The sequence below is a fragment of the Parasteatoda tepidariorum genome, chromosome 4 (genome assembly GCF_043381705.1).
Source record: "Parasteatoda tepidariorum isolate YZ-2023 chromosome 4, CAS_Ptep_4.0, whole genome shotgun sequence".
NCBI lineage: Eukaryota > Metazoa > Arthropoda > Arachnida > Araneae > Theridiidae > Parasteatoda > Parasteatoda tepidariorum.
The window spans coordinates 63,797,453-63,810,363 of NC_092207.1; the positions used below are offsets into that span (position 1 = coordinate 63,797,453).

Consider the following 12,911-nt stretch of genomic DNA (forward strand, 5'->3'; position numbering starts at 1 on the left):
TAGTATAACGAGAAATTGCCTGGAAATCCTTGCGAAAATTGCCAAAAAATGAATACGAATATAAAATTGAGTAATTGTTACGGTACATGTTTTTGGTTTTCAAGCATGACCGCGCATTTATGATTAGGGATTTATTGATACGACTTTTCATTTTAGCCTTTACGATGAAAAGGTATTCTGCTACTAATGAATAAATATTTTATTTAATTAGTTCCAATGGTAATTTATCTTAAAAAAATTATATGATAGCAATATTTCGTGTAATTCTTTTAAAAATGTTATAAATATTAAATTTATAATACTAGTAGATTATGAAAAATAATTTCGCGTTTTTATTTGATATAAATTTATTGTTTTTCTTTTCTACGCACAAGACATGATATTAATTTTAAATTTAAAAAAAAATACAGTTTCTATTTTTTATAGAATTCGTGAAAAAACTCCGGTTAACAAGAAAACTTGTGCTACACATATTCAGATTTTAAAATTTTATTAAAAAGTGCAGAAAGATTAATAATTTTAGATCAAAATTTTAAAAAAAAATGCAGGCTAAATTTAAAAAAAAAAACATTAAAAGACATCTTTAGCAAATTAATAATCAAAAACCTATTTTTTAGCTTCATTTATCTCTTTAAAATGTTTTTTTTTCCTAAGCGGTATTAAACAAAAAACTGAAAGTTGTAATAATTTATTGCTGAAGTGAAATTGATGAAATTTAAAAGAAAGTAACACTAAAAAAAAAAAACGATGTCCAAAAAACTTTGAAATTTGCCAGGAAAAAAAATACCCATAAAGATTAAAAGTGCACACAAAGCCCAAGTCATAGACCCTGACTTTTCGCTGCAAAACATTTTTCAAGCAAAATTAGTTATCAACTTTTGAAGTCTATATTTTTTTCGGCGACCTGCAACACTAACGTTGTTATTTAAAGGGATAGATAATAAAGTAATCAGTGAGGTTGAAACGAGACTATCTGAAAAGGAGTAATTAAGGAAAGTATAAACTCCCGATAAAACTTCCCTTCTAATACTTTACCTTTTATAAATGGATAGCCTAACATAAATAAAGGGCGCCTTGCGCAATCTGTAACTTTTACAGGTTAATTTATCCTTGTTTGAAGCGATACTCTGCTCAAATCATAATATACGTAAAGCTACGCGAAACGTTGGGGGCATAAAAAAACATTCCAGGGAAAAAAAACGTATAAAACTCGAGGAGGGAAAAAAAATCTTGGAAACGGAGGATTAGAAAAATATTAATTTGTAATTAAGTTTTACGGGTCCGAGTTTTAATTTTTTTCACTCAATTTTTTCGCTTTTTTAAATAGGGGTACGTTACTTTGAAAATAAATAACAAAAGAATAAAAAAAAACTAACATTGAATGAAGAGAAAAATAAATTAAAATTAGATAAATTATATAGTTTAAAAAATGAAGCAAGGGTTTTTTTTTTATGCCTAACTTTTTCTACCATTTCAATGTTTTATTTATTTATTTATTTCGAAGCAAATGCACTTTTCTGTATGGTGCTGTCTTTTAATATATGCCAAGTAACACACGATTAAGCGATGGTATTTTTAATAGGAAAAAAAAGTAAATACGAAAGAAAGAGAAGTGCTTAAATCTGTGATGCAATTTTAAAAAGTAAATGCGCTGGCATTTTTATTTGTTTCAATATTTTTTTTTACCAGATTTCTAATTAAAATATTTAGCTTAAGATAATAGTGAACAAAAACAAATCGGGATATTTAGGAAATTTACACTTAAACACACTTCAGTTTATTTTTCAGAAGTATAAAAATAACAAACACGCTTTCAAATTATTCATAAGTCATAATAAATAAATTCAGTTTTATACAATAGTAAATTTCGATTATATTGATACAAAAGAGTTATTACTAAACAAATTGTTAAAAATTATTTTATATTTATTTTGAAGAATTTTTTTTACTTTAAAAAAATGTTTATTTGTCAGTTTATACTTGATATTTCTTCAACTGCAAGTATAGTTTGAATAGTAACTAATTTTATTGACTCAGGACATAGGATTGAGTTTGTTTTTCTCTGATTTAAATCAATAAATATATATAAATGAATAAACATAACTTTTTTTCTACAGATTCGGATTTCTGATCACCAAAATATAGGGGGTAGCTACAAGCTGGGTAATATGGTCCCTATAGTTTGATCAGCAGAGCTATCCAAAGTTTGAACCCCTTAATGTTAATTTTACTTTTCGCATATTTCATCATATCTCGAGATTTTTTTAGGCGAATTGAAAGATTTATGCGCATAATTATAAAATTCGTTTTTCCAAAGATAATTTCATGCAAAAAATAAGTTTTAGTAAATATGTATTTTTTTTATTACTGAATAATAGTGGAAAAACTTTTGTAATTGTAAAATATATATATTTTACGTTATTTTAAAATATATAATTTTACATGACAAAATACGAAATTTAGGCGAAATCGGGTGAAAAGTTCCTGAGAAATAGAACTTTAAATATTCGACTTTCGACTTATATTTCTCAGGAACTATTCAACCGATTTCACCCAAATTTTTGAACTTTACTATGTAAAATTACACACTTCAAAATGGCGTAAAAAGTTTTATCTTACGGTTCCAAATTTTTTTACTATTGTTCAACAAAATGGTAAAAAATAATAAATATTTACTAAAATTTATTTTTTGGATGGAATTATCTTTTGAAAAACGAATTTTATAATTGTGTTCAAAAATTTTTTAATTCGCTTAAAAAATCCTCGATATATTGCGAAATATGCAAAAAGTAAATTTAGCATTAAGGGATCCAAATTTTGGATCGCTCTCCTAGCCAAACTATCGGGACCATATTTCTCAGTTTGCGGCTAGCCCTATATTTTGATGGTCAGAAATCCGAATCCGCTGAAAAAGAGGAATGTTTATTCAATGAAAGTATATTTTTGCGTCTGATTTCGTAATTTACAATATCGTCTGCACTAATTAATTAACATATTCAAGGTCACCCCCTGGAACCATTTAGTTTGTGTCCTAGAACGTGAAGATCCGATCATTACATCAAAAAAATATTCAGGGTTGTACGTTTTTTTTCTTCTTTTCTTTTCTTTTGGCGAACTGTACAAATTTAAAATTTAAATGCAAAATTTGAACAAAATGGGTCAAACAGTTTTACAAAAATTAAAATTTATAATTAAGCTTTTTTGAAACTCTTTTACTCAGTAATTAATCGAATTTGATTTTTTTTAACTTAAAATTAAATATTTTAAAATAGTATAAAAATGTGTTATTGAAGTTTTTCTACCATTTTTAATAAATTAATTAATATTAGGCAGAAGTTATTTTATTTAGTTTTTTAATTTTTATATATTTATTTATATACTTTATTTATTTTGCACTCTTTGGAACGTTTGTCGTAACATTTGATGTTTCATGCGCATCAGAATTAAATTAAACGTATAATATCTCGATGCCATAATTTGATTAAGCTTAAATAAATATTTCCAACTGAAAATTCATATAAATGTCTTTCTCAAAAATTGATTATATTATGAAAATAAAAGATTCAAAAGAATATTTCTGAAAACTTTCGAATCTTATCTTCGAATCATTTAATTTTCCTCTGAAAATCCTTTCTGAAATCAGAAACATTTACCTAAAAAAAAAGAAGTTTGATCTAATCTATAAATATTTGTGACTCTTTGAAATATTAATTAAACATATGAAAAAATAAAAAACTATCCATCATCAATCATCAGCAAACTTCAAATTACTCCAGAATAATTTTTGTTGAACAGACTATATTAAGACTCATCAAAAACTTCTGTTTTCGCTTGAAATTTATTTCGTTTAGCAATAGATTTTTTTTATACAATTTTTATTTATTACTGTAACAAGAAAAAAGTATCATTCGAAAATAACTTGATATTTTTTTATAAATAAAAACATTTTTTAAATTATCTTTTTTACATAATAATTTAACAAAAAATTTAAATAATTTTATAATTTTTTCATAAATCAATTTTATTTTTTTAAACATTTTTTATAGAAAATAATTGAATAATAAATCATCGCTGAAATATTATTCTTTCTGCAAAGTATAAACAAAGGACATGGTGTTATTAAAAAAAAAAATCTTATACTTTAAATTAAACTTTCGGTATTCATTACTTCATTTATTTACAAAAAGAATTAATTCCTCCTCTCTACCCATCTAAAAAATTCTTTTTAGTGAGTTTAAAAAAAATTTCTCAAATATAAAATTACGCAGTGATTTTTTAATACCCGACATTAAAAAAATTACTAATCGCTTTCAGTTAACTTGCACGAGAAGCAAGGAAAAATTCGAAATTCAATATGCCATTTTTTGCTTTTTTGCTCTTTTTCATTTTTGCATCTGTAGTATTCGTTTTCGTAGCGATTCCATTTTTTCAAACCTTTTATAATTTCCTTGTAATATTTATTTCCTTTGTTGTTCTAATCTTAAAGAAAAACACAGGTTCTTATTTATTTCTTGCACGCACCAAGTATTTGAGATATGCTTTTTTTTTCTACAAATTCGAGTAGCATGCCTTGTTCTAACTCAAAATAGTCTAATAAAGATATTCCGAGGTAATTTGAACTCGTAAAAATGATCTTTTTTGGAAAAACGAGCAGATGTTCGAATGTTAGTTTTTATTCTTTTTCGGCTAAACAGAACTTCAACAAGAACGCAATGGCATAAAAAAACTCCTCCAAAAACATAAAAAAGCTAAGTTTTTCATTTCTTTTCGACACAATAAATAAGAAAGGAAAAAAGTTAATTAGAAAACGAATATTTTTACTTGCAAAGCGTTAAAAACCTTTTTCTCTTTGTTTTTTTTCTACCTTTCATCACGTGTAAAAGTTATTTTTTCCAGTTAAGTTTTATTTTAACTGTTTTTGAATTTGGAAAAGAAAGTTTTCGGGTTGAATGGGAAAGCGTTACATTTAACAAGATAAATTAATTCCCGTAATCTTGCCGAGAGGGTGTGTATATGTGTGAACAGCAAATACTGTCTTCACATTGCGTATTCGCAAAAAGTTTTACTTCCCTTTTCTGTTTAAATTCTTAACATAATCAGTTTGGAAAGAAAGGGGAGATTTAAAAGCAAAAAGGGAAACAGAAGAACCAAATAAATAAATTTAAAAAAAAAGAATGCAAAAAGCATTGTAAAATATTTTTTAACGATGCGTTTAATTGCGAACGCTGTGTTTGTCCTCTGACAGATGATTATATAATTCGGCGTAGATTTCATGCAGCACCACTAATACCTCATTAAAGTTGAGGAAACGGTACTTTCAGTTTAAATGATGGGTTATTTTTCGGGCTTGTAGAAAATAAAAAAACTCAGACTCATTATGTTTATTTAGGTTGTGTGTTTTTTTCCCTTTTTTTTAAAACAGCACGCATATAAATAAAGAGATTTTTTTTTCGTAAAAGAGAGATGTATTAATCTCTTTACTGTCGTATTTCAAATTTAGAGATATTTTATCACCATTAATATACTCCGAAAGTTCTTAATTAAATGTTTGAAATATGATTTCGAGCGAAAAAATAAAATGAAGAACAAATTAAATTATGGAGCTTTTTGTCATTATTTGCTCATGAATTTGTTTTAAGAAAATTGTGTTTGAACAAATAAAAAATAGTTCTTAATTCAAGCGAGGTACAAATTAAATATCTTATATTAAAGAATTTTCCAAACAATAACATCAAAGATTAAATAAGCTATATTTTGTATATCAATATTGCATTGCTGATATAGTGAATATGCATTATTGTTAGAACAAGCAATTTTGAAATTAAATACAAAGAAAGAATATTTAAAAAATATCACCAAATATTGATAGCCTGTACATCATATTGGCATTGTGAATGCACTGCACTTTTTGGGGAAAGATTAATTTAAATTTAAAGAAAGAATATTTAAAATAACTAATAATAACGAATAATTAAGAACTAATAATCGATTTTTTTACATTCATATTTGTAAAGTCGGCATTGTGAACACACATAATTTTTATATTCAAGCAAGGTTCAGCTAGTACATTTAATTGAAAATAGCACTAAGGCATACAGGCCTACCTTTCATAGTTATATTGTAAATAATGTAAACTTACATAATTTTTAAAGTAAGCGATGTTCAAGATAATTGAGGAAATCTATTATCTTTTTTATCTCTAATATTTTATAACCGTCGTTGAACAGCCTACCCAATTTTGGGTTTACGACTATTAATCTTCAACTCCATAGCCTTGTAATTTTGAACTAATCCAGAAGACAAGGAAACTCCTGGATCAATTTCTCCCAAATTTCACACTTTGCCATGCAAAATTACTTTTTCCACGAGGTATGGTTTGCTATGGGAACATGGAGAACTTTGTGACTCTACAGATTTAACTTGCACCAGTCACCATTTATCACTGGGAGTCTTCGGCCAACGGGATCAAACCCACGCCCTTTAGGACATGGGCCCAGTGTCCAACCAACCAGGCTATCCCGGCCCTTATCTCTAATATTGCCAACATTGAACATGAACGTAATTTTTAGGGCAGGCAAGGCGTTAATAAATACTTAAAAATAACATCATTTTTTGTCATGCTGAAATATGATGCATTACATATTTCCTAATATTTAAAAACTAAATTGTTACGTTATTTAATATTTTTCTCAGTAAATTAAAATCATTAATACACTCGGTAATCTTTTAATACCACATCCTTGAATTGAGTGCGGAATAAAATCTATTTTTAGAGATTCCCCTCTACATGTGCCTAACAAATCAACCCAGAATTTCTTAAACTGTTATATGGTTGCTAATGTTTGAATTCATTAATATTCATTATTATTTCTCACACTTTCTTTTGTCGCCAATACATTTGAATGAGTAAGACTAAGAAAAAGAATCTTGGTAGTAAATTAAATCAATTAATAGCCAATATATGAATGCCTTAGCTTTCCTTGGCGAAAACTATTTTAATGTATACAGGACACTCGGATTTTTGAGGGTGCCCTGTGGGGGTTGGTGCAGCAGCCACACCCTCTTGGCCATTTTCCAAATTTATAATGTATATTAAAAATTGAGATTAATCTTTTCTTTTGGGTTCCACGTGTTAAGAAGAACCAATAAAATTTTTTATAGGCTCTGATTTTTATAATCCTGTCTTCAAAAAAACACTTCTTAACTTTTCATTAAAATGGTCGTCCAAAGAATTATGACTAAAACCATTTTATATTTAGTTTCATCACAGGAAGCATTTTTGAAAGATACTTAATTCAGAAAAAGGACTCCATTAACACTTCTAAAATTCAAAAAATGCGTTGCATAAAATAATTCCGTTCACATAACACTCTTCGGATTTAAAAATGCATTGAATAAAACAATTTAACATTTCATAACGTTAAAATAACACTCTCGAAATTTAAAAAATGCGTTACATAAAATAATTTACCATTTCATACCATTATCAAAAACTCCTGAGATTTCAAAAATGTGTTACATGAAACAATTAACCATTTCATGCCGCTAATATAACACTTCTGAGACTTTAGAAATGCGTAACTTAAAAAAAAATTATTATTTCATACCATTAACAAAACACTCTTAAGATTTTATTGCATAAAATTATTTATCATTTCATACCGTTTAGAAGGCGTATAGTATCTGCAGATGTTGTTCTTAGAGCTTCTTCGTATTGCGCCCTCTTCTTAACTTCTGACTCCAATTGTTCTTGGAATCTCCTTCGAGATCTTTTCTCTTTCTTTAGACGTTTTTGATATAATACTAGAAATGAAAAAGAAACACTCAAAAATTTTATAACTAACAGAAAAAAAGTGTTGCTATAAATTATATCTAGGATAAATCTTTGAAAATAACTAAAAGTATTTAACACTCTCTGCCTAAGCTGCTTCTATCAGAACAATTTTGGAAAATTGAATTTCCTTAATTTTCTTATGAGTATAAAGATAAAGTTTTGATAGTTGTTTTTAAATAGCAAGACATCACTCTGTTCACTATCGCCTTTCGTATCAGATTTCTGACTCATTATTAACTCATGCAAGTTAATTATTTAATTACAATTGGTTAGTGAAGTGAGGTATTTTTGTTCAATTTTTAGTTTAGTAAATTTCTTTGTTTTTTTATTTTTTAAAGAAATTAAAAGTTACATTACATTGAAATTTATGTTTGAAAGAATTCAATAGATTTTCTACTAAAAAAATCCTTTTTTGGCACCATCAAAACAGATAAATTTTTTTTATTAATTTTTTGTCAAAAATAATACAGAAGAAAAAGAGTTAATCACGTGTTAGTTGTTTGAGTGAACTGGAAAGAGTTAACCCATGGTTCTGCATACAAATAGGTAAAAAAATGAAGGCTTAATCAGACAGATTTATCATTATATATTGCTATAAAATGTCGATACAATTTAGTTTTTCAAAATCATCTTTAATATTATTTAAAAGTTAAAAATATTTTAATCAAAAACCCATTAAAAATTTAAATTAAATTACAATGGAACGTTTTTCAACTTTAGTGGGAAAACCTAAATATATTACAATGCTATTATTATAATTTTGTTCAGTTTTTTTGAATTAAAATCGAGTAAAATTTGTTTAAGTTAAAACAGAGTGGCCATTAACAACTAGGAAAAATCCTTGAATTTTCTAGAGTGATTTTTATCAAATTTTCCTGATTTTATAATTTTTAATTATAATTTTCATTATTAATTTTTTAGTTAATTATTAATTTTGATTATTTGGTTCAATATAAAATAGATATAGTTATTAGTATAAAATTTTAATTCGTAATTATTTAGTTATGCCTATTTTTATAAGCAAAATGTATTATTAAATACTAATAGCAATTTGAATTGAACACAAGCAATTAAAAAAGCAATTTAGTTATCCGAATTGATAAAATCCCCTAACTTTTTACTGGTCTATATCCACTCTGCGAAAAAGCAGATTTCAAACTTTAACTAGATAACAGTTTTATAATAATTTCATTTATGTCATAACAAGACTCGATTATTTATTTGATACACAAATTTTAATTTGCAAATTTAAACAATTCATTCTCGATCATTATTAAAGTTTCGTAATAAATAATACGATACGACTAATAATACGATGTACATAACACTATTCTCAAACAAATATGGCACAAGATTATGTGTTTTATCTAGAACTTTCCGTTCTTTAATGCATATGTAATCTCGATAAAAGTAGGATAACAACTTTTTTGTTCGACATCCGAAAGACATAAAAAAAAAACTCAGCCCACCCCCGACAGCTGCATAAAATGGTTCGAATATTTGGAAATAAAAATATCTATAAGAGCATTCGGAAATATTTCTATAAATCTTTTTCGTGGAAAATAAATAAAATAACTTTTAGAGAGTGCATGGGTCTCGAAAAGCGAATAAAGCAGTGTTGAACTCCATTGAAGCTTTCCTTTTCACTGGAGTTGCAGGAGATTTTTGAAAGAAAGTGAAGTAATTCAGTTATCAGAATTTATTCAATTCAACATTTTCCCGAGCACAGGGAAAAAGTCATATTCTAATGTAACTCTGCTTTTAGAGCACATAAATGTATTACTGCAATGCGTTATAAGATTAACAAGCTGTTATAATTATTTTTCTTTTCTATTTTTCCTACCATATAAGTATTATTATAATGCCATATAATTATTACAATTATTTTTTTTTATATTTTCACTGCAGTTACTTATATATCTGTATCAAAATATATTGGAAAATGGTTTTGATATATTCTTTATCAATAACTCAAATTTATTATATTGAAATTATGAAATTTATACTGATTATCATACATTTCAAACCATTAAATAGCATATTTAATTGGGCACTTCTAATTTAATCATCAATAAAAAATATGTAAATAAAATAAAATTGTTAATTCATAGTTTATTTATAATTCACATGAAAATTGTTTCTGCTAAATCTGTTATTTTTTCTTTTTTTGAAAAGTAACTGATAAATTTTATGTTTAATTCATTTTCAAAATAAAAGTGTAATGGATTAGTAATATGTTTTAGATTCAACTAAAAATTTACGTAAATTTTGATTAAAGTATTCATTAAGTATTTTGAAATAAGTTAGAAAAATCAGTTAATATATGTAGTATCACTCTGTATTAATAATAAAATATTAATATTACTCTATATTACTCTATTTTAGCTTTTTCTTTACATTTTTGTTTAATCAATATCTCATATAACTTTTTAATCGTTGAAATTACCTCATTTATATCAAACTATCAGCTTTTATGCAATCAAAACCAATTATTACTTTTATTATTGATTTGAAATGTAGAAGAAAAAGTATCACGAAATTATAATAAAAGCATTATCAACAGTTTCACATTAACAAATTGGAAGATAAATATGTTATTTTCCAATATATTTTTCGCTTATTATCTTATATTAAATTTATGCAGAATTCATTGAAGTAATATGAAAAATCAAATTTTGTTAATAACACAAACAGTTAAATTTAATATGGCAAGTGACTAATGTCCTTCTTTTCATTCTTTCTTTTCATAAAAGTGTTTTGGAATAACAAACTCATGCAAACATGAATAAATATTTCTTAATTATTTCCTTACATTTAACGTAAGTCAATATCTTATTCAAAATCATTTTGAACATAAGTGTAAATTAAGTTCTCCATTTCGTTTGTCTCCTTAAAGTAGTGAAGTAGTCACAATTCAAAAGTAGTTTGTAGTTACTACATTTAAAATGAGTATTTGTAGTTAACTACATTTGTCACAAAGTAATTATAGTTGTATTAAACTACAAAAATAATGAAGTTTTTCCGGCCACTGATCTAAACCTATCCTTTAAATATTCTACAATAATCCGTGAGCTTTCTTCGTACAATTGTACTTAAGTCACTTTTCTCCAGTTTTCTTCCATCCATAAACGCTCTCTGAATGACGTCATAATCAGTAGACCACAGCTGAGTTGGAATACTTTTTCGGAAACAGCACAGCCTAATATCCAGGGCCACAAAAATCCCCACAGCGCCTTTTTATTTCCAATTCCCTTACAAATATATATGACTTCCTTTTATATATCGGGGGAGCAGCGGTACATAAAAATCGTAACATCCATTCGGAAGGGTCACCGTATTTCTTCTCCTGAAATGGTTATGATTATTTTTATACTTCTCCGGGACTTTGTCACTCGCCCTGGAGAGGAAACCGGAACGGATTACGATATCGGAAACTGGATGAATTACGGCGGAAAAAGGACATTTCGAAGTCGTTCTGTCGGACCTTTACGGAATTGCGGACGTTGGTCTTGTGCCATTGACTTTTAACTGAAGACAATTCGAAACGGATCATAAGAATCCCGATTATTCCAGAGATGGAATATGTTCATCTATATCTGCAGGAATGATAAAAAAATTATTTCTTTTATTTGAATCGAGTAAAAGAACTTTTATACATGAAGGCTGGCTGCATTAAAAAAATTACAATTTCTTAGAAGAAAAATTTATCTAATGCAGTATTAATACATTCATTCTTTATTCAAAGGGGGAGAGGAAGAATCTACATTAAAAAATACCTAAAAATTAACTCAAAAAAAGTACTCAAGGTGCCATTTTTTGATTTTTTTTTAAAAATTTAAAATACAATATTTAACGGTTACAATTTACGGTAAGAAAATCTACTTAAGTTATCCGCATGACTCAAATCCGGAGAATCTGTATAATAAACTAACTCACTACCCTCCCGTAATACAGTGAGGATAGTTACAAGTACTCTCAAAAATTAAACTCTCACTTTTGACGATTCTGCAATCCTTGAGTTGCATTTTGTTAACTTTGAGAATCATTTCGTCATGAAATAAAGTGATTTGGGATGAAGAGCGATTGTATGACGAAAATGTTTCCTTAAATTGGAACTTCGTCGAAGTGGCTTTTTATTTCTATTTTATAACACTCTTTGAAAAGCCGATACAATTTTATGGGTTTACGACTACTAATGTTCAACCCCATAGCCTTGTAATTTTGAACCCAATCCAGAAGACAAGGGAACTCCTGGATCGAGTATTGGAAGAAATTTGCCGTCGTGGAGAAGAAATTTGCCGTCGTGGAGGACTTTTTGATGGAGCTAACCCGAATTTGAGTTATATGGAGAGGAAGACTACGAGAACATCCCACTGTTAGCCTAATGGCAAGGGGACTCAAACCCATGATCTGTCTACTACTGAGGATATTTCACGTCAGCACTGTGGTCGGTGCGGGATTTTTATCGACTGGGAATCAAACCCGGTTCGCCGCATTGGAAAGCGAACGCTCTTTCCTCTGAGCCATCGTGGCTCCATAGCAGTGCATTGTGAGAGATAGCTAAAATGAATGCTAGACAATCGAAAGTAAAATCACGATGTCAGCCGACTGTGCTGTATGGTGGTTAAGGAGTTAACCTCATACCCACTTCAAGATCCCGCTTCGGGAATGGTGCAATTTATTCCTCTGTTCTATCCATCCTTGTGTTGCAGGGGTGACGTTGATTCACGTGTATGGTGCCCTCAAAAAAGTGATCAACAATTCCACCCGTATTTTTTTTTTCGAAAAATAACGACGAGAGTTATTTACTTGTCATAAAATCCATTTCCTCGAAAAGGTGGTGATAGTTTTTTCGCCCCTTTGACAAAATGTTCTCTCGGAGCAAATACAAGAAAATGGTTTCGTCAAAAACGAAGAAGGGTTACGTGAGATTTTAGTATTTATTTCTCACAGTTAAATTGGACGAAATGTGTAATGAAACTCGCCGTGGCATCTTGGCGGATTAGAAGAAAGCTATCCGTTTATTTTCCGTAATTTTACGCTTTCTGTACCACACAATTTTAGTTTTAACCTTTAT

The 12,911-nt window shown here is 27.8% G+C and overlaps 1 protein-coding gene across 6 annotated transcripts in view; it reads right to left on the minus strand.

Annotated features, from left to right (window-relative positions):
* LOC107452541 (dachshund homolog 1-like) overlaps positions 1 to 12,911 on the minus strand; it is a 194,668-nt gene that overhangs the window by 18,560 nt on the left and 163,197 nt on the right. For all 6 annotated transcript variants that reach the window (XM_043042701.2, XM_043042705.2, XM_043042704.2 and 3 more), the window contains 1 exon segment: positions 7,663 to 7,803. In XM_043042701.2, the coding sequence (XP_042898635.1) occupies positions 7,663 to 7,803 (141 nt within the window).